This window comes from Xiphophorus hellerii, chromosome 4, assembly GCF_003331165.1.
Source record: "Xiphophorus hellerii strain 12219 chromosome 4, Xiphophorus_hellerii-4.1, whole genome shotgun sequence".
In the NCBI taxonomy this organism is placed as follows: Eukaryota; Metazoa; Chordata; class Actinopteri; order Cyprinodontiformes; family Poeciliidae; genus Xiphophorus; species Xiphophorus hellerii.
The window spans coordinates 11,546,684-11,570,369 of NC_045675.1; the positions used below are offsets into that span (position 1 = coordinate 11,546,684).

Sequence of the window (23,686 nt, forward strand, 5' to 3'; positions counted from 1 at the left end):
TTTTTTTTTTTGTCAGTTTTCATAGTTGGAGTAGATTGCATACAAAAAAGTAAAAAAATATATATTTTATTGTTCCTAATCATAAGCAGATGATGAGTTACGGAAATTAAGTGATCATGTAATTTCGCAACTTTTGGTGAGTTTTACAACAAACAAACTTGATGCAGAATGTACAATTTTTAACATTATATTAGTTTGTGAAAACAATAAAAAATGGATTTAAAAATTGCATGTGTAGTTTATTATCAGTTATATAATATAATTCTGTTCAGTCAACTGTTCACTCTAGACTAAATGACTCTTAGGCTGAAGGATTCTTACATGTTTCTCAGCTAATTGTTCATCTTATTTGCTCAAATACAACTTTTTGTTTTTACTTTGGAGCATAGATATATGCATAAAGACATATTTGCTCTGAATCATGTGGCTTAACTGCAAGATGTAACTGAGGTTTCTAATTATACAGTAAAATAAGTTTAAAAATAAATTTTCTAACTGTCTATGATATCTGCTGCATGCTGTTAGAAGTCAAAACTACAGATGAAATTTTAATATTTAGGCAAAAACATTTTTTCGTCACTTCTAGCTTCAGCCCAGTATGTTTTCCTAATTATGCAAAAGGGAAATAATTTAACTATAGTTTAAGTTGGAGATCTAGGAAAATAACTCACATCAACCCAGCTGTTAAAAACACTGATATTAATCACATTACATACATTATTCAACTCCTCCAAACAGGAGAGCAAAGAACTGACAGTAAGACACAATTAATAATGTTTTATTTCAACATCATTAATATACATTCTGTATCAATATATAGAAAACAAAACACTGAATCAGTTTTTTCAATTTTTATGCAATTTTTTTGGGCACAAGAAAACACGAAGAACTAAGTGAGACCCAGCCCTTGTGTTCTCTCTTCACACTCATCTGAAGAGCAGAAAGGTACAATAGGACTGCTCCTTCAGCACTGAGCCGCCGCTACATTGCGCCGTAATTATACTGATAACATACATACATAAATGCATTCAACCTCTTACTTGGCACAGCGTACTAGCTGTGATTTCTTAATCTTCTTTCCCCCACGCCTCTCCTCTGCACGCATGTCTTCTTTTTTTATTCTTTTTTATTTCTCCCCCTGCGATGGCAATTATTTTTCATTCATAAGCAGAGTGAGAGTGAGTAAGAGAGCAGGAGTAGGACACGATAGAGGAAAAGAGAGACTGAAATGGAAAGAGATCTTTTGGCACTTAAACTCTTTTGCTTAATGGTACTCAGAAGGATTGACAGTGGAAAAAGAAAGGGGACAAAAGAGCATAAAGATGGGAAAAGGAGAGATTAAATCATCACCACCACATCATCTACTTAAATGAGTCTAGTCCCGTTTTCCTGCCACTGCTGTTTTCGGTCTGTCTGTTGGAGCACAGACAACTTTGTGCCATTACTTTCTTTCCATCACATGCTCTGTGTCTCACTTCTGTCTTATTCTTGCACTTTATGTCCTCATGTCTTTATGAGCTCTCTCTGTCTCTTTAAGCTACTTTGCCCAGTCTTGATTTGTTTCCAGTTTTTTCACAAGGCTCCCTCATTTTGGACGAAAGGGGCTTGCCTTAGTGTCAGATAAATGGATTTATAGACATTGGTGTGTGCAACAAAGACACCAATAATGGGGTTCCTCAATTATACTTGCAGGCATGAGGTGGAATAAAATTCATGATGAAAAGGGGCCAAAGTATCAGACATCATAGAAGGCATACCATTTTATGAAAAAAAACAACCTTTTTTAAAAAAATCTCAGAATTTTTTTAATTTATTTTAGCGGGGGATGTAGCAGATATCTCTGCTGGGGAGGGGGGAACTGTTTCGAGTCAATCAACCATCATCAGTCGCAATTCCTCTTTTTCCTATTCTGCTCGTCTTCTTCTTTCGCCTGTCTTTCTTCCTGTCTGTATTCATTCGCCATTCCCCCACCTGAGCAGCTCTCCATTTTCCGTCGGAGCGCTGTCTGTGTTTTATGGGTCCCTGTGGGATGGGGATCTTTTACAGGCCGACTGGACTTTAGAAGTCCCTCGTTTAGCAGCATCCTGCCTTAATTAAAAACCCCTTTTGTGCTTTCTGCCTTTAACAATGAAAGAGAGTGAAAGGAGGGAGGGCAGGGTTAGAGGGACAGAGACTAGTAATGTGAAGAGAAAGAGAAGGCGAGAGAGAGGGCAGAGAAAGAGAGATGGTGCTGAATGGGAAGTGATAGGGAGACAGGCAGATAGATAGTAAGGTAGACAAAGGGACGGATGGAAAGATATGGACAGAGAGAAGATAGCTGTTAATTACAACTGCCATTAACAAGACACCAGCCCACCTCCTTAGGGAGAGAAGGAAGGACAACCAAGAAAAAGGAGAGAAATAAGAGACACGGAACAAAAGATGATCAGAGGAATATAATCATAAAGTGATGCTGATCAACCTGCTCCTTTTTTCCCAAATGTACACTTCCTTGTACTGCTTGGCCTGCGGTTTTTGACCCTGTATGTGAGTGTGCCTCAGTATGACTATGTATGTATCCGTGTCTGTGTATGTATGACCTGTCTCTGGGATGACTGAGCGTCAGAGGGGCTGCTTACTGATTACCTTCATGTTGAACAAGCTGCTATTGACTTGAGAGTGACGGATGACCTCACACCTGAGCATGTGAATGTGGCTGTGTGACGATGTGCTGCTATATACAGTACATGCCTATCTGCTTCTCAATACAGGGTTTTTCTAATGATAGGTTTCTTTTGAATTGCTTTAAGTTTTTTAAATGTCTATATTTGCACATGTGACCTTAAATAAACTGCCTAAAATAAAAGTCAATACAAATTTAAATTTTAAGTCTTTCTTTTTGCTGTTTGAAATGGCATGTACAGTAATGGCAGTTCTTTCCTTCCCCTTTCTTGTATCTTTTGCCCATTTCCTTTTTGTAGGCTTCTCTGCAGAATGTCCAGTAAGGAGCGCCACCTAGAGTCGAATTGTCCGTCCTCTTACATAAAGACTGAACCATCAAGTCCTGCCTCTCTGACTGACAGTCTAAACCATCACTCCCCTGGTGGCTCCAGCGACGCCTCTGGGTCTTACTCATCCACCATGAACGGCCACCCCAACGGCTTGGACTCTCCAAGCCTTTACGGTTCCAACGCAGGATCCCTGGGACCTGCTGGAGGCCCGGGATCGAAACGTTACGAGGACTGTTCATCAACTATTGGGGAAGATTCACAAATTAAGTGCGAGTACATGTTGAATTCCATGCCGAAGAGGTTGTGCCTGGTGTGCGGGGACATTGCGTCAGGGTACCACTATGGAGTCGCGTCGTGCGAGGCCTGCAAGGCGTTCTTCAAGCGCACCATTCAAGGTTGGCTTCCATTTTGTGTAAAAATTGTCTCTTTATTTGTTGTCAAATTCAACTTTCCCCCAAAAAACTTATCTATAAGTCAGTTTTTCCCTCATGATGTTACTAACTCTGTGGACTATTTGATGGACCATTGTATATATTAAAAAAAAAGTAAATATTTGATTTTTGATTCCAGTTTATTTACTTGTGAAATTAAAATATTAAACTAAGCAGAGATATAATGAGGGATAAAGGTAAGCATCTTGAAGTATTCAACTTCTTTTTATATAACCTACCTAGTCAAAAAATGCCTACAGTATATAAATATTAATTTGTGAATTTGTTTGTTTAACTTGTTAAACAGAAACCTTGAATTTGTTACAAATCAAGGACACTGAATGAAAGTCCCAAGCGATCACCATGACCCACCATGACCCTAAGACTATCTTCACTTTCGCTCACTCCCATCATTTCCATTTTGATCATTTGATGCACAGTCACACTCACATACAGACTCCTGGTCAAGCACAGTAATACACACACCAGCGCTTTAACACCACTTCCCATTTTCACCCATAACCTTGACCTCTTCTTCATCAACAGCAAAAACAATTTCCTGGGAGTGTTTGCATCCCAGATCTAGCTGCTCATGGCAGGAGAGTGTTTGATGTAAGCCTGTTTTCTAGGAGATAACATGGTGTCAGAGAAAGGGCAGTGGTCATGTCTATGGGTCAGGAGTCGACGCAAGGGGGTAGAGTAAAGACAGGATCGAGCAATAATCCACATGATGAGAAGACCAGAGGAATTAGGCTCTTTAATCTGCTGCTTATGTCTTCTTAGAGCTTGCATTATTGCAGAACATGTACAGGTATTCAGACTGTACTCTTCAGATTCTTAGGGTTTTTAACAATAATCACCTCCCAGCGTAATCACCATTATATATTTTATGTGACTCATGAAGGTCAGCTTGATCAGGCCTTTATCCTAAGTGAGGCATGGATATTAAATTCATACAATTACTTGAAACCTCAGTTGCGCTAAAATGCTGTAAAGACAATCAAGAAAGTGATCTAAAACTTTATGTCACCTACTTTGTCAAAAACTAGAAAGTAAACTGGAATCAACTAGAATAAAATGTCTGCCTCAGAAATGAGGCAATTAAATTATTTTGTATAATATATCATAAGTGTGAAAATGTTTGAATAGTCTGTTTGTGTAGAACCCTGTTCATGAACAACAAGGGCAACAACATGTTAAACATGCTTAGTTTAAGTAGCACCAGTCTACCGCATTTAGTGTAGTCAAGAAGTAAAAAAACAAACAAAAAAAAAAACACTTAGGGGTGTGAAAGTTCTTGAAAAGGTATTCTAGGACTTGCTGATTTTATTTCAAACTTATTGGATCCATCTGCTCACAGGACATCTGTCTTGTCACTTAGTTCACCATCGCAATAACCAGCTGCCAGCCAGCTATTATCGATCCATTCAGTCAGTCATATCAGGCAGGATTCATCTATCTGCTTTTCCATCCATTCAACTATCTGTGCTTGCCTTGCTTTGCCTCTGATAAGCAGCTTTCCCAGTAAAGCCCAAGAGAACAAGGAAAATGTGGGCAGGAAGTTGTCTCACATTCTACATGGTCACAACTACCTGGAGACGACCTGTATGTGTTTATTATGGGATGACATGAGAGCACAGTGAAATCCCTATTAGATTTGAACGCACACCCATTCACCCACTCACTCACTGAGATAAAGGCAAAAGCACACACTTGCACACGCCAACCCGTACTGTAAAGACACACACTGCACATAGATGAATAGACGGTCACACACATAACCTTGTCGTGACTCTCTATAGGTTTAACCCGTCATTGCTGCAGGGTCAAATGTTCAACCAATTTCACTTGTTTCGTTTTATTTAGAGGGCTTGTTAAAGATTACATATGTGGTAGGCCAGGACACCGCTGCAAAGGAAATACAGTAGCTGTAGTATCTCTGTTGACAGGAAATCTTCTTTTCGAGAGTGAACCTGAAAAGCTGTAAAGAGCGGTACATTCCTGGACTTCAGAGATTTCATTTTCACTATGTTTGTAATCTCTCCTTCTGATGTAGTGTGTATGTTACCAATATAAAAGGAAAATTATAATTTATTTAGTATTTTTGCCAAAACGTTGTGGCAGGACTAATGTCAAAGAAGATTGTAATATAAGAGATTTATTATACAAAGGATGGGAGTTTATACAAAAAATTACGAAAATGACAGGCTTTTTTTAAGATGAATCCTTCTGTTTAGATTTACTCCACCAGTTTTCTAATCTCTATTAAATATGATTAACATTTCTTGCATTAAATTTATTTTGCATTAAATAGTTGCTCAAAATGATAAACATTCTTGGATGCACCAAAAAAAGTGAATTGTGACGTTATCTTTGGCTACTCAATGTGGACAGAGTGGATCTTGTGTCCCTGTGTGGGCTGCACGTCTGAGTGTTCATCCAAATGTAAATGAGCGAAGGTTTATGTGCACGTCTGGGCACATGTTCCTGCTGCGTGTGTGTTTGTGTGTTTGTCCTGGCAGGAAAGCAAGGCCAGCCTCAGATGGGTAGTGGCAGACATATTGGTGTGTTTCAACCCATTAGCCAATAAAACCACAGGTAATCACCAAAAAAACACCTCCAGCTGGACGGGGAGGAGAGCATGGGGCAGGAGAGGAAAGGAGGGATAGGGGCAGATAAACAATAAAATGGGGAAAGGAATGTGGGCAAGGATGAGAAGGGGGAGGACGGACTGGGCAGATAGATGTAGGAAGGAATTAGTGCTATGCGTGGGCTGGCGTGCTTTTGCGCACGTGTGTGTCGCAGTGTGGAGGAAGTGACTCTGGCAGCTGCTGTTTCTGTGGCTTTAGTCCAGTAACACCTGACAACCTGCATCTATCACTCCTTTATTGAGAAAGAGGAATAAAGGGGAAAGTAGAGGAGGACAAAGTATGGGAGATAGAGGTGAGGGGCTATGAAATAGCAAGAGACAAGGAAACACTTGGAGACAAAAGATGGACAATGGCTGGAAAACTGAATCTGAGGAGTCATATAGTGAAGAAACCTCTCAGACAATATATTTTTTGAAGATATATTATTAAACAGTAAATGGATTTATGTTTTTAAATACTCAAATGAACATGCATGTTTTTATTTAGTTGGATAATGTAGTTTTATGTCCATATCTGTTGGTTTTAATCACGACATTGTACTTTTCCTTTTGGTTTCTTGCCAGTTTGAAGCAGGAATTATAAATTATCACAGAATTTGTCATTATCAGGAGAAATGAATGACATTCAGCATTGTAATTTATAATAATGTTGGTCTCTGATGATGAAAAACTGTTTGGGATTGTTACTTTCCAGCTGATTCCATGAGATCTTTAGTAAATATAACTGCATTTAAAATATAATTAAAAATTTATTATATTATGATAGATTCTTTTGTGTGCCACCATGATATCAAAATATAATTTTTTTTATATCTATTTAGAATTTTTATAGATAATGTTTTCAGACACTGTCAGGTTTAAAAATTGCTTTTGTTGTGCAGCACGCATTGCTCGTCTGTTTCTTTGCTAATTTTACTCTGTACCCATTAGGCCTTGCAGATTCCATGTCATTAGCACACTTAGTGTTTCTGTACTGGAAGTGTCCCGCTTAACTGCAGAATTAATCTAGTCCTCTTGTAGCATCAGCATGAAAAGGCTGGGTGTGGGCTAACTAGTCCCATTAACTGCATCTATTAGGATGTAAGATTTGCTTCAGCATTTAGAGTGTTTAGCCTTTAACTAACAGGGCCAATTAATGGGTGTCTTGTTACCCATTAGGAAGAGTTTGGGCATTTAGCCTTTTCCCAAGCTAACTAGCTTCTTAATCAGTCCAGTAATGAGAAAACATCCTCTCTGCTGCAGCAGTCAATAGTAATCACTGTTTACTCTGTTTCAGAGGGAGATGTATCGGCCTGCTGGAGTACTGTAGTTGTCAGGTGGGCATGGGAGGAGAAGATAACTTTATTCTATTTAAAATAACATGTCCACAGCCTCAGATAAATAAAAACTGCAAAGAAAGGAAAGGAAGGTTGAGTCACAGTTCTTAATCTGAATTAACCTTCAAATGATTTTCTAATGTACTTAGAAGTGCTTGTATGTTATTAAAGTGCCGATACAAAGCGAACGTTCACAGATGACCTCATCCCCATTAATTCATTCAATTTCATAAATTTACCTTTTTATTTATACATTTGATAAACTGCAACATTAAGCTTTTTGGTTTTCTTCAAACACATGCTGAGGGTTTCTGGTGTCTCTGCCCATGTCTACCTTTCTGTCTGCCTGTTGATGTATTTTATCTCCTATTAAACTTCTCCTTCTGTCCTTCTCCAACATGTCTGCATGCCACAGGCAACATTGAGTACAGCTGTCCCGCTACCAACGAGTGTGAGATCACCAAGAGAAGACGCAAGTCATGCCAGGCCTGCCGCTTTATGAAGTGTCTGACAGTGGGCATGCTGAGGGAGGGTAAGGGAAAAGGTCTCTTCTTACCATTTTTTGTTAACTTGTTTACCTCTGGCATTTTTAAATGTGTCTAGATAAACTGAAGCCAAATTTAAGAAAACAATAGGCGCACACGTTTGCTTTTTTTGTTGACTTTATCTCATCTACATAAAGTAAGAAATTCAAACATGTACTTACACTCTAAATAATTGGTTCAATGTTTCTCAGAAAGTTATACTTTAACCATACACTGTGTGTAGCTGTCAACACATTTTTGACACAATCATTGCTGAATATTTGAAAACTCTTTAAATTGTTAGAGTTACATTAAATTCATTGGTTTTCCTCTTGGGTTTTTTGCTTTTGGTTTCCAAAAAGTGTGTTGGCCTGCTTTTCCATTCCCAACCCAGTTTTTATATAGACCTAGGATTGGGATAAATGTCAAAGTTGAACATTCAAATGCATCCAAGTTTCAATGCTCTAGTAGTTGAAAGTAAATACAGAGGTTGTCCTCCCTTTTGTAATTTTATCTGCTTATGCAACATATGAACATCACTAGTAGTAAATCAGGACCACAGCATGATGCTACCACTTATATACTTGACAGTTCACACATTGATTCTAGATTTAAAAGCCTCATCTTAACTCCTCCAAAGATACTTAAGCACAAATAGCCCAACCTTTGGCTTGTCTTACCATAAAATATTTCTCTAGTAGACAAGAATGGTGGGTAGAAAGTTTTTTAAACATTCTAACCACTTCCACCTAAGGAATGCAGGTTTTATCCTATGACTGACATTTTGGACATAGCTAGAATTTGCAATAGGCAGTCTTCCCAAACATACTTCCAAACTGCTTTTAGAATAGATAAAGCAGGATTTAAAAGCAGCATTATGCTTCTGGAATGGCCCTGACCTCAATCCTATTGAAAATATATGGTCTGTGAATAACACTGTGTCTGTGCCAGGAACCCAACCAACTTAAATGAACTTTACCAATGCTGCCAAAAAAGGGATCAAATATTCATGCCTAAATGCTGACTGCAGATATACTAGGAATATGATCAACACCGAGTTATTTAGCAATAAGATCTATTTAGGTAAAAGTAAAAGCCTAATAAAATAAAGAGATCAGTGTGTATTGTTATTATCAAACAATCCTGCATGTAAAACAAATAAATAGTTAGAAATCTCCTCTAGATTTGCTGTTTGTTTTTCCAATTATTTTTATGTTGAGCAACTTTTTTGTTCACTTTTATAACTTTCTGTTCTCACACATTACCCAATGCAACACCAGGTAACACCTGTGTCTATGTTTAGAGAACATCTCAGCTCTTGAAGGATGAAGATTTAGCTGTATAAATGTGAACCTTCGAACATAAGTGCACAAAAAGCACGTATTTCTAATTTACATGAAGAAGACAAAAGGGTAAAACAACAACCAACACTTTCAGTAACTGCCCAGAAACGGATAAAGCCAAAAACCAAAAGATTTTATCTGCTCCAACACCACTTTGATTAAATACACTCACTCTCTCATTTTTACATTCCCTTGTTGCCTTTTGCCTCTTTCGTTCTCTCCTGTATGCCCACCTTTGACCTTTCTACTCCCACTGCACTTCCAGCGATGAAAACAGGCAGAGAGGAGTGGGGAGGGATGACGAGGAAGGTATATAGAGAAAAAGAGGGAGAGAGGGATGGTGAAGGTGGGAGAAGCCTTGGGGATGAGATGGAGGGACAGGGGGAGGGAGGGTAAGAGATTGATTTATAGGAGCAGAGGAGGGGGACCAAGGGAGGATGAGAGGCAGGGGGAGGATGGTTGAATGAGGCAGAAAGTGTGTGAGAGACGGCAAGAAAGGAGAGGAGAGAAGGGTCAAGGTTGTAATTGATGGGAGACCTGGCCCGCGCCCCCTTCCTTTCAGTGGTCAGGGAGCATGCCGGTGCCGACACCGTGCCAGCCCTCCCTCCAGTCATTCCACCCTTCGTCTCTCCCCATGTCTTTTACCACTCAGATTCTGATCCTGTTTTGTGTCGTACATTTGTTGTGCTCTTTATTCCTTATCAATAACGACAAGTTATTCCATGTTCAATGTGACCATTTGAAAGTATTCTAGTAAAATAAAAATAAAAAACCTTAAACGTTCAGTTTCCGGTGATGGAAAAACTCTAAAATATGAATACCATGCATCTACAGAGTAACTGCAGTATTTTTTTAATTGAAACAAAAAATACAATTACATTTTTCTTTTAATAATAATGAAATTGCAATAATTGCAAGCAACTAAGCTTGCTCAGTCACTCTTTTTTTCTGCAGTCACACACACGCCGACACTTTTCTCTAACAAGCTGCTGTCGTAGCATTTGTTCTCCCAGTTGATCTGACATAGCACAACCTATGTCTCATCTCTAGAGTTTTATCTTGTGTATGTGGCTGTTAACAGACACACACATGTAGTTGAATGTAATATTGGCAACTCCAATAGTCTACTAGTAGTCTACTTCACCAAGTGAAAGTGCTTCCTTTCACTTGGTGTAAAGACGACATCTTTCTTATGGTTTTTGTAAAGTCACATTTTTTATTTAAGAGCTTGGGGGAACATTTTAAAAAATTGTGACATATTCAGGGATGAGAAGTCACTTTCGAATCCCTTTTAGTTTAAAGGAAAAGTAATTACTGACAAATGTACTTAATTGCAGATCATTTTAGTCTTTACATAAAAGCTGACTTAATAAAGGACTTCCGGGATCATTTCAATGTTTTATTTTTTGTTTGTTTTTGTTTTTTGGAAGCCTTTTAATAGTATTGTTTTTATGTTTATATACATGGGTAACTTTAAAAATCAGAGCAAAAAAGTTGTCTAAAGTAGTAATGATTTAGATAGCACACCTGGGTTTTCTTGGACAAATCTCTTTTTACCAATTATAAACTGAATTTTACTTTAGGATAAAAGGAGAAAGGCATGTAATTGAATTTAAATTAGTCCATATGATTGAAATGTATTTGTTCATTTTAATTGTACATTTCTCTGTAATTTGGGTTTACATTGCAAAGTAATTTGGGATGACATTTATGGCCCCACATTAATGAACTGAACTTAATTGAGTCAACAGTGAGTTTAGAGATTTTCATCACAACCAGAAAGCTTTCTTCGTATGGTTGGAAGCTCTAATTCTTTTTTCTAAGTTCATCATTTAATAGTGAAAGCCAACATTTCAAAGGGGATGTACTGCTACCTTAAAACCAGTTTGACACGAGTTACTCTAAAAGAAGACTATTTAAAGGCACTTTGGTAATGAAATCTTGTTTTAGTTAGACCAAAGCTATGATAGCTTAGCACAGATTACTCTAAAACCTCTGAAAATTGTGTCAAATTGTGCTTCTATTACAGAGGACCTACAGAACAAAATAACAGCAATGCACTAAATCTTACAAATTTTTAAAAAAATAAAATGATGGATGACACGTTCCATTGGAAAAAGAGGGAATGCAACTGAGGGACATGTGTTTGTGTGTTTCTGTCGAGAGCAGGCAAACAAATAGCTGCCTTTTGTTACAACTGCCTCCCTGCTCTACACACATATATCATGCACATTCACATGAGGCTGCATATCTATACATCAACATGACAGACCACAGCCACCCCATTTGTTGTGCAGAGTGTGAATTTAATACAAGGGGTCCCACTCTTCATATGAATAAGGCTCATTTGGAGAATTTATATATCCATTTTCTCATTGGTAATTTTAATTCTTCTTAGACCTTTGCGAAATATCAATAGATTTAATGTATAGCAGAGTTAAACATTTTTTACCACTAGCATATTTACCATTCAGCTACGGCACTGATTAGCTGCTGAGCTAAATTGAAGACTGTTACTTATTTTGTGACAATGACAATGTTCTTTTGGGAAAAGCTTTTTATTGATCCATGCTCAGCTATTACCTAAAACGTCTACAGATTCATCACTTCCCAGTATGCTACCATTTATAAAAGGTCTGAGTTCTAATATAATTCTGAGTGGAAAATTTGAGAAAGTTTCAAAAAGCTAAAAATTTAAACAATTTTTCTTTCTTGATATTTTCATATGACAAATCAATGATGTTTGTAATCACTACAGTGTTAACGTCTAAACGTTCCATATTTGTATTAAAATATTCAATTAATTCATCTGTAGGAAGCCCCTTTTGCATTCGAATGTAAGAAGTTGATCATATTATGGCTAGTCGGCATATATCAAATTTGAATCTTTTCTGAAAACTTCCGCTGTAATTGCTGCTAAATTTCAACAAGAATCTAGATTCATTTCATTTCATGCTAGGCTCCCCATGTCGACATCATGAATTTTATTTTCATTACTTTTTATAATACATGTATAGCACCTCCTATTTATGCTATTTACTATTCATGCTTAGAAGTTGCCTGTGTCATAAACTACATGTCACATCACTCTTGTTTCACATGGCTAGAAATTGTATTATATTGAACAAGAAGTCCTCAGCAGACTTGTGTGTGTGTGAACATTACTTAGTGTGTTTCATTCTTCTCTTCTTGGTGTTGACAGTGTTGCTGCAAAATTGCATAGATGATGATGGTAAGTGGCTAGATCAGTTAGCATCAGTGCTAACTGTGGTTGTCAGGGGGTAGCTCACGGCAGAAAGGTGAAGATAAAGTGGTCAGGATGTAGTGGGGGGGGGGACATGGAGGCATGTGTGTGTGTAGATGCTGCAGTTTACCCCTTAGGGCAAGATCTGCCTCAAATTAGCTTTGTCGCCCTGGGAGACAGAGAGGGTGAGATGAAGAGCAAGTGAGGCAGTAAGGAACAGTATGTGAGTGTGTGTTTGGCCTCTTGTTCTTCAGGTTCCCATCTACACACAGAGGGTCAGGAAACCAACTCAGAGCAGATATTTTTTATACATGTTGTCTTAAACACACTACCTGATCTATGAATGAACTGACACAGCTCCGTGTTGCATTTAGACATCATCTACTCTGAGGAAGAAGATGAGAGCAAAACAGTAATTGAACAAACTGGAAATCAATCATTCAGGAACAAACCTACCCACAAATATGTAGGAGCAAATTTCCAGAGCAAGACAATAAAAAGACATTCTTATTATATTATGAGAACTACCCCTCTGGCAATTGCTGGCTCTCCATTTTTAATGGGGCCGTAATGATGCGTCAGCTGAAGACCAAAAGGTCATTGGGGCGGGGCTCAAATCTACTGAGAAATGGTAAGGGGGATGATAGAGCAGCTAGACCACAGGTAAAAACTGTAGGAGCAAGATTGGAGATGTCAATTAATCCTAACCGCAAACACTGCACACATCACAGACATTACATGTCTGATATCAGCTGTGATTTGTAGAATTATTATCATTAGAAAACACAGATTAAACATGTAAATATGAAAGGAATTTGCAGAGTCATGCAGCAAGGGAGCCAGCAGTATTCAATAGACACATATAGCATACATATGCTCAAACTGACAAATTTGCTCAGATTCAGCAGCGACTTTGAAGATGGATCTTGAATAAGCAGGCAGAATGCGTTGAATCCAATGCCTGCATCTTTATAAAGTCATAAATGGCCAGCTGGATTGGGATGGTTGTGCTTCTAGAGGGACAAGTCCTCAGACTGCAGATATAAACCTTGGCGCCATGCCGCACACACGCACGTATGCACACACAAATTAACACCTAGTGCCAGCTTTGGCCCTGCTCCCCATAGCCTCTGAGACCTAATGAGTGAGATCAGGTGGAAGGCCTCAGTCTGTGTGAGTGTTGCTACTTGTTTGTGTGTGCAGCTGGTAGTGTGTGTGGATCTTAACTCGACTGAAAGCTCAGCTATCTTGATGGCTGGCATCCACCCTCGTTGCCCCTGCACACATGTAGACGATTGCTTGACTTAAATGGTTGAAGAAGAGCATGTCAACTGAATCAACTAGTTTGTGTTTAGTTTATCTTTCTCAATTACTCTGGTACATATGTAATAATCCAGAAAAATAGCATAGAGATGTGATGATAAATAAACAACAGGGGACCTAAAAGGAGAATGACAAAAGGGATGAATGGGAGTGATGGTGAGATTGAAGGAGGCGAGAGTTGAGGAAAAACAAAAAACGCGAGAGCTAGACAACTGGTGGCGTCTGGAGTTCCCCCCATGGGAGCCTTGTACCTAAATCTGGCTCTGTAGTGTCTGTCCTGCATGACTGTGTGTGATTGTGCTACTGGCATCTGGTTGCATCCCTGCTAGAAAGAAGCTATAATGGAAATGGAGTGACGAGAGATCGGCCTAAGTGGTCCGCTCTCTTTCACGAATGCTGTCTTTGCGAAGAGAGAAGAAAGGAGGAATTTTAGCAGGCAAAGCTCCAACCAGAAACACTCTCACATAATAATTAGACAGGCAAGTATAAAGGTGGGCTGCTTCTAAATGTCTTTTACTCCAATCACGACACTTTGTATTTTGCCTTGCCTTTTAATCAGTACCTTCTAACACATGTAATATTGCAGCTTAGGTATATATATATATATGTGTATATATATATATATATATATATACTGTATGTGTATATATATATATATATATATATATATATATATACTGTATGTGTAGGTTTCAAATGTGGCAGCTATGACCAAATAGCAACAATGCATAAGCTACACTATGCAGACTCTCTGTCTGCACTGGTGAACATATACTTACCTCATGCCAAATAATTGTCGTTATTGCAACCTACGTCCTAATTGATTTAGCTAATAATTATTTGACAAATTGAGCATTCACAGACTGTGAAAAGAGAACAAAATTTTTTTTATCATCAATTAAGTATAGTAAAACTATTCTGTGACAGTAGGTCCTTGTGAATTTTACAGCCTTCCTCCCAGTTCACATGTTTTACATAAACCTGTAATAAATCCTAAACAAGGGGCGTGCTGTGGTGGCGCAGGGGGTTAGCACGCCCCACGTTTGGAGGCCTTAGTCCTCGACGCGGATGTCGCGGGTTCGACTCCCGGTCCCGACGACCTTTACCGCATGTCTTCCCCCCTCTCCTCACCCTCCTTCCTGTCTGCCTACTGTAGAAAAAATACGAGCCACTAGCACCGCAAAAACTCTTCGGAGAAAAAAATGGAAAAAAATAAAAAAAATAAATCCTAAACAATACACATGGTGCATAGAAATGACAGTATTTGATATTTCACAAATTGCAGCATGTTTTTCTTTTTTTTTTCTACAATTTAGACACGTATGAAAACGTGTTTTTTGATACTTTAACAGTTTTTTATAATTTTTTATAATTATTAGTTCTATTAAGGTACTTTGAAAATGCTTTAAATGTGCAGTGGAATATTCAGATTTTAGTTTCATTGTGTTATGTGTGCAAAGAAGACCACACTTATTCTGGTACTTCACTCGATCTCACTCACACGCAGCTACAAATTCACACTCCAGTGACAGCCACCTGCCCACTGCCTTAGGCACGGCTGTTCAGATCTGTTCTGGTCTAAACAAACATCACTGCATGACACCACACATTCTCCTCTCAACTTCGCTCATACCGCCTTTATTTTATCTCTGTCATCGGACAAATGTCTGACATCACCAGTGTATTCTAAGCATTTTTGCTGCACATAAAAAATGTTCGGTTTTCATTGTGTGTGCCTTTCTCTGCATTCAGCCTATATTTATTCATGCAATACGTACTTATATGATTACTCATTATTACCCTTTACATTTTAAGTGTTATGCTCAGGTCTGTTTTTTGCCGTTTTCTTCATGCTGAAAAGGCTTACGCTTTGCAGCAAGAAGGATGAGTCCCAGCAATGTTAACGTGTCAGCAGATTTATGTCCTCAGACACAAGTAATACCAGTAACAGATACACACACTAGATTTAAATGGGACTCTTGTCTTGCCCACTGCACTCACCCATCAGTCCATAAAGCCGCACAGGAAAAACTGTAATGTTATTACATCCACACTGCAGTTTAACACACATATACACAACATCTAAGTCTAAAACTAGTTTAAGGTGACTTCAACACAGTTAATACACTGAAGGAATATGTGGTCCCTCATTTTTCTGTTTTCTTTGTCTCCCACAATTTGCTTTTTTTTCACTATCTATCTACAGTTCACTCGTTTTGGCTGTGATCTACAAAAATTCATTCATTTTATTTGTCTACCTACTCCCCCCTTTGCTCCTTCCCACGACTCTCTTATTTATCCCCCAATTCTCTCACCATTTTCATTGACCATCTGAAATCAATCTGTGTTCTGTTTTTCCTTCCATCCTCTTCTGTCTTTTCCTCTCCCCTCTGTCTTTCTCCTGCATGTGCATTCAGGTGTCAAAGGCATTTCGCTCGCAATCCTTCATCTGTTCACAAACACACACATGCACACACACATATGCTGACACAGAGTGACGCCAGCACAGTGTAAAAAAGAAAAAAAATCTATCATGATGTGATCAGTGGAGATCGGACTATTGACAGACAGCAATATTCCCACGATAGAAATCATTCACCTTCATCACTGTCGCAGTGTTTGTGAGCACACTTTGGTGGATGTGGGTGCATAACTGAAAATATGAAAAATAACTAAAGTAACACAATATTGGCAAAAGAGCAAAAAAGTTAGGAAACACACCAGTGACAGGGAAACAGTTATGTAAGGATATATTTTCTGTGTGAGATTAAAGGGAGAGTGCAATTTAAGGGCTGTTGTTAGTTGGATATACACTGCTCAAAAAAATAAAGGGAACACTTAAACAGGTGTTTAACACTTAAAGTGTTCCCTTTATTTTTTTGAGCAGTATATTTTCTTTTAGACTTCACTCTGGTCTCTGTTTGTCTCCATCAACAGTGCCATGCAAAAATAATCACACCGCTTAGAATTTTTCTTGTTTGATACATCATTGCATAAGTTTACATAATACAATTAACTTGGTGTTCATTTATATTTAATCCACCTGAGTTAACACTCTGAAATCACCTATCAAGTATTCCTGCATAGATTTTTGACATGTCATGTCATATCTATGGTTATGGTGTGCTTAGGATTATGCACAGCGCTATTTTTTATTTTTTTTTTATTGTCACACAGCATTATGCATGTGAGCCAGATTGATCTCATGTAAGTAGAGCACATTCTTTTCTTTGTCCTCCACTTAACTTATGGCAAACTGCAAACGGAGCCAATTATGAATACAAATTTTCAATAATTTTCTTCTTCAACTAATGCTTCTCCAGTCAATTACACACAAGTTGACTCTGTTTACTAATAAGGTGAATTGTGAAGGCAACTTGTACTGGATTTTACTTGGGGGTTTGAATACATACATGCACACCACACTTTTCAGAAATGTATATGTAAAAAAAAATTTAACAATGTGTCTTTTATTTCACTTGATAGTTATGTGAAGTGGGTTGGTCTGGATCATAAAGTTCCAAATGAAACACAGAAAATTCAGGTTGTAACAGGACAAATGTGGAAAAGTTAATGTTCTTAGGCAAAGTATGCAGTTTTCTTCAGATTTTTTTTCTTTCCTCATATTCCATGTTGTACAAGAGCTTTTTTATTTGTTTTTATTCATTACGTTCTGTTTTGTGTTCAGTCTTTCTTCTCTTCCTTTTTCTTTTTCCCTCTATGTTTCATTATTTCTAATTTCCACATTTCCTCCCCCACGGCCCTCTTCTCTCTAGTCTTTCTCCCCTCTCATCTCCTCCCTTCGTTCCCCCTATCTCGCCCATTCTTTATGGTTTGAAGGCTCATTTGTTAAGAGGAGTTAACACACTCTCACTCTCCTACGAGCTTCCTCCTGTCTCTTTTTTGTGAGCTTTGGAAATATAATTTTCAATTTTTAATTTGATTCATTTAGATTTGACCATTAATCAGTGCTGAGAGAGAGTTAATTTGGTGGAAAATAGATGAGGTAGTTAGAAGGGACACTTTATGAAGTGAATTCAGGGACTTTTAGGTGCACGAGTAGGAGAGAGAATTGAAAGTTGGAATGTAAAAGAAAGCATTCAAGAATCATGCGAGTATATTGTGCTGAACGACTTAACTCTTTATTAGAGAGTTGAAGTGAAAAACTCCTTATCTGATTTATGAGACCAACACTTCATGATTTACAGCCTAGGACAAATGGGGGATCTTCTAGAAACCTTAAAAAATGTAATGCCACAACAAAAATACCTTGATTAATGACAAATGATATGATATTCCACCAAGTTCTTTGCAAAACGTAAAACTGAATAATTTATTCAGATATTGCTGATTGAAATTTGGAATAATATTCCAGATTGAGTCATCTTGATATATTATTTTAACATATAGTCCTATTTAAAGATATTCATACAAAAAAAGGAACCAATTATAAGAGTCCACGTGATCTATTATAAATTAATACAGTATTTAGTGAATAAGTTAAATAGGTTAAATAGATTTATTTGTAGACACTGGTATTTTTGTGGGTTCTCTTATCACACAGGTAACATTACAGCAGCTGCTTTCTTTTTTTTAAATTCTATTTCTGTTTTGATGTCATGCTGCCTTTTAATTTTGTGGCCATGCTGGTGGTGTCACGATTGTTGTTTTAGGGGATCCCTGCCGTTTTTTGTGCTGATTTTAAACTGAGCATTTTTCTTCAGATCAGTGTCGGTTTAATGATAGCTTGAGCCAGAAATTTTAATTGCACTTCATTTTATTGTCCCTTACCATTTCTACGTCTGCTTTTCCATTTGCTCTCCCTTCTCAGGAACACCAGTGACCCAAGTGCTTTGTGAGCGTGCTTCTTGTCAGGGCTTACAAACACAACACGGCGGTGTGGGTTACAGAAATATAGATGTAGTTTTAGTGTGTATCTGAGATGAAAAAGCACAGAATAGGTGTTTGAGTAGGTTTGTACCTCCCAGTGTTAAGAGTCTCTTGACCGTTTGCTGACACTGGGCCCCCTGCTGTACCTGGACTGTCAGTCCTTCTGTCCCCCTATCTCTGCCTCAAGCAGTTGCATACATGAACACACACACGCACACACACACAGTTGAGTTAATGAGTGCCTACGCCATTCAGAAAGGATTGTGTTCAGTTTAAATATTCTAAATATAAAGCATATCTATAAGTACTCGCAGGCCTGGTTTATCCTTTGTGATATTTTTCCTTTTCTGGCAATTGAAATCTTCATGTTAAACCTCTCTGTTGTTTTGAATGTGGTCAGCATATTTTCCAAGTGATTTAGATCTCTGTGAGCGATCAAATCTTTCTTGCTTTCCTGTGTAGAGTTACAAAACAGTGAAATAATTTAAATGTGTAATGTCTCAAGTGTTTCCAAGTGTTGCTGTTTATTAGTAAAACATAAGGTTTTTGTCATATAATAAATGTAGTACTATTCTCAGCATATTTTAGAGACCACTTTTTGAAATTGCTACCAATTGCATGTCAAAAATGAACAAAAATCAGAGATTTTTGTCTGTGTACATACTGTGTGCACAATTATTAGACAGATGCCATTTTATCAATTATTTAGAGTGCTTTAAGTAAATTCAAAATAATAATTAACTTTACTTAAGAAAGGGGCAACAAACAGCTTTAACTTAAATGTCACCATTCGACACCCAGTACCAGATTATAGCTTTTAGCTAATTCACATCTTTGGTCCTATAGCAGGTCAAGATAAGTACAGAAAGTCTAGAATTTTAGATTAGAATTGTCAATAAAACACACACAGCAGCCATAATGGACTAGAACAAACCTCAGACCTTAAAATATAAGTAAGGGTGAGGTTTGGGCTTTCTTATAAAATCCGTGTACCGTTATTGGGCAACTGTAGAGGGCAGAATTATTATGCAAATGAATTAAAGATTAAAATTTTCCCATTTGACTTTTTATTTTCACCGGGTAATGTGAAAATGACCTTTTAAAATTTGCAACTAAACTGACTTGTCAAGCTACAAATCAATGACCAAACCTCTTTCAATATCAGCAACAAACTTCCCATCCATGAAATCTGTCAGTTTTTTAAACTACTGATGATCAAATTTTTCTTGCATCAACTGCAGGTGTCTCCCAGACACTGTTCAGAGAGCTGGGCTGTTCTCATTCCCTTTTAAATGTCCTGTTTAAGAAAGGTCCATAAGTTGTTATCAGGGTTTAGGTCAGGTGAGGAAGGAGGCCATGTCATTAGTCTTTCATCTATAAGCCCTTTCCTGGATAGCAAAAATACCTAATGTCTAACACTTTAATTATACGCATTTTGATATCTGGTGTTAATGTTTATAGGCTACACAGTCACTCATTAGAAAAATACACCCTTCCTGTGACACTTAAAGCCAATAAGCTTTTAAGTTTATACAGCTTGCAGCTGGAAAATATGTTTATAGCTGGCCATAATTATACATTTCATAAAATTTAGTTGCTTTATTTAAAAGTTGATGTGCATGGTTTTGGTTTTAATTGCAAATTTGTCCATCTTTAAAGTGCCATCAACGCTTGCACATTTGTTTAGCATAAAGCAAATGTTTTTAAGGTATTAGGATAAAATCAATTCTGAACAAATATTTAATCTCTCTCCCCCAACCCAAGTTACTTGCTTTCATTTTCACTGGTACAAAAGTACAAAAGTATTTCTGTGTGGTTTCAAAACTTTCAGAGTGTTTCAGGCCTGCTCTTCTCTCCTTTCTGCTGCTATCGTTTTCAGTCTTTCCCTCTCCTCCTCTAAAGCACATAACACCTCTGTCTTCCTTATCCACCTTTAAGTGGTAACCACGGTAACATCCAATCCCTTGAGGGATAGGCCTAATTCAATTAGGACTCCTTTGTGTCAATTAATTAACGAGACAGAGAGGGAGACAGCAATCGGGAGGCAGAGATTGGGCAACAAGAAGCCAGAAAACCAGAGAAACAATGTGGGAAAGACTGGAACTAAAGTAGTGTCTCTGTAGCTTTCAGTCGATCCTAAAAGTCCAAAAAAAGTTTAGAAAAAATAGAAAAACACATACAAGTGAGTAAATAAGTTTATTAACAAGCAAAAAACTACACATACTTAAGTGGAGATGTCTGCTTTCACATGTTTTTTCTTTGAGTTAGAATGTGCTTAAAACCATGACGTGTTTGTTATTATCAGTGTCTCTTTTGCCTTCGCAAAAATAATACTTGTTTTCTTTCTTTGATATGTCTTCCAGGTGTTCGTCTGGACAGGGTTCGCGGTGGAAGACAAAAATACAAACGCCGAATAGACGCAGACAACAGCCCGTACCTGAACCCACAGCTGGCTTTGCCCCCAAAAAAGCCATGTAAGAAAACAGACTTTCACACACATTTCAGATCTAACAACTGTGTGTAATCTGTGTCAGAATGTTGAACTGTCTTAACCTGCAAATAGAAAGTCGGACAATAAGATCATTACAAGTGAGAGCTCGCACACAAACACAGGTTGTAAAAAAAACCCAGCTGTTTGGAACAATGCTTATCTCTGTTTTTTTTCTGCTCCTATCTTTTCAGATCATTTCCTTTTATAAATATATTAATTTAACTTCTGTTGGATTGACTGCTTTTTCAGAGAATAAAAACCAAATCACGGCGAGTGAACACCTAGCAAGCGAGAGTGAGTGAGAGTGACAGGGACAGGTAGAGACGCGGGGAGATTAAGCCTAAATGAGAGTGTTTCTCAGACAGAGAGAGAAGGAGGAACAGGGAGGGTGGGCAGGAGAACAGCCGTAACCCTAATCCGGATTAAATCCAATCTGGCAACCACATCAAACTAGAGTTAGCTCTCTAGCTAACCGTCTGCTTGTACACACAACATACACACACATGCTGTGCAGATTGAGCGGTGTTTAGCAGCTTGCTCCCCAAAGCCCATTTTGCCTAAAGCTGAAGCATATTCTGCTCTAGGCCAATATGCTGAATGGCTGCACGACAGCTTATTGGGACTTCTGCAACACTAATTATTGAAATGATGGAATAAACTGATTTTGCGTACACTGTGTTTATGTTGGCATGCCAAGAGGATGAGTGTGTCCTAGCACGCAACATAAACTTTATGTTTAGTCTTGTTAATATAGCAAAAGGTTGTCCTTTGTAATAGAGGACAAATCCAAATATTCCTCCTATCTCTATTTTCTGTTAAATAGCTACTTTTATTTCTGTCACACACAAAATCCTCCTGCACCTCTGTCATCCTCACAGACAGGAACACTCACACAGCCTACCTGTCTGTAGCCCAATCCCTAGCCTCACCGTCCCAATTGATTGTTTGAGAACAGAACAATAGCCCAGGGTTTGGAAATGGGCTTCCATTGATTCTAATTAGGGAAACATTAAATAAGATTTACTCTCAGGTACTGCAGTGTGACTCGGAGTGGTGAGGCTCAAATGACCCCAGAGTTGGACCGTGCGTGTGTGGATACACACATTTCATTTGTGTGAATATAAAAGATTTGGGGGTGGTGGACTGTGTTAAATCAATACACAGCTTATCCTCACAACTCTGTTTCACTCCCTCTTGTTTATATCTGCCTAGTTATCACATCTCTAGACGCTTCCTGTCCGTCTTTTACAATCAGTCTGTGGCTCTTTTTCTACCTGTCTTTGCCTGTTTTTTCATCCCTAATCTCCTCCCCCCATCTTTTTCAATCTTTCTCTCTGCTCTTGCTCTTCCATCGTGCACCAACATCCCCATGCTTGATTAGTCTGTGGATTAATTTGGAAGTAGGATATCAGTCTGCTACTAATGGGCCATAGAGGTCTCATCACCACATGTCACTGTGGCCAGCAGAGCTGTTTAGCTTTCAGAGTTATCCTTTCTCTCTATATGCACCGGTAAAGTAAATCTCTGTATGGCTACGATGCAAAACCAAATATTTATGATAACTTAAATTGCTTGTTGTAATCATCTTTAAACTCGCAGTCTTTTGATGAATGTTTTAGTTTTTGGTACTTGCATTTTTATGTTTGACCCCATCAATAATATTTTTTTTATTTTGTTTTTAATAGGGCACACTATGAACCAGTTGTGACATTTTTTATCCACATCTTATGTTTTATGCCAAGTCCTTTATCACTACATGTACAGTTATGTTGTTTTTTGTCACTTTTAAAGGTTTGAGATTTTCAAACTCATTCTAATGCCAGAAAAAATTGTCTTAGTCGTTTAAAAAGCTGTTTTTGTCACAATTTCACTTATTAATGGAAAAAAGCTATCCAGCCAATCCAATCCTATTTGAAAATACAACTGGCCTCTTTATTAAATCACAAATAAACTTTCTGCAACCACGTTTCTGTTTGGATTTTACTAACCACACCAAGGGCTTATTACTGCCTGACCTGTAGAAACAAGAAACTGCTTAAAAAGAACAGGAAGGAGGTTAAAATATATTTAAAAAAAGAAATATTTGGAAGCTTTGCATGTGGTTGCATTTGGCATAAAACCATCATTTCAAAATAAGAAAATCCTAAAACTGTCAAGCATGGTAGTGGTAGTCTGACGGTCTTGGGCTGCCTTGCTGATTCAGAACCTGGAAGAATTGCAGATGTTGATGGAGCCATGAATTTCACTCTCTACCAGTAAATCCAAACAGAGAATGTCCATCAATTCATGACCTTGAACCCAGGGATTCAAGGTCCCTTGATTTTGCTGTCACCTCTGAATTTCAAAAAAGAAACAGAATCAAAATCAAGTCCTGAGAATCAAACTCAGGACTTGTACCTGAAATAGAATCTTCCCAGGACATTATGCTGATAAACTTGGCCATTTTTGCATGTTTGGATGGCTTTTTTTTCCCCTAATAAATGA

The 23,686-nt window shown here is 38.0% G+C and overlaps 1 protein-coding gene across 6 annotated transcripts in view; it reads left to right on the forward strand.

The window, feature by feature from the left end:
• Nucleotides 1–23,686, forward strand: part of esrrga (estrogen-related receptor gamma a) — a 73,150-nt gene that overhangs the window by 19,077 nt on the left and 30,387 nt on the right. For 4 of the 6 annotated variants that reach the window (XM_032561251.1, XM_032561247.1, XM_032561249.1 and 1 more), the window contains exons 3-5: nucleotides 2,961–3,385; nucleotides 7,803–7,931; nucleotides 21,075–21,185. In XM_032561251.1, the coding sequence (XP_032417142.1) occupies nucleotides 2,961–3,385; nucleotides 7,803–7,931; nucleotides 21,075–21,185 (665 nt within the window). The remainder of the gene's footprint in view (nucleotides 1–2,960; nucleotides 3,386–7,802; nucleotides 7,932–21,074; nucleotides 21,186–23,686) is intronic. The other 2 variants (XM_032561248.1, XM_032561250.1) reach the window with 1 other exon arrangement.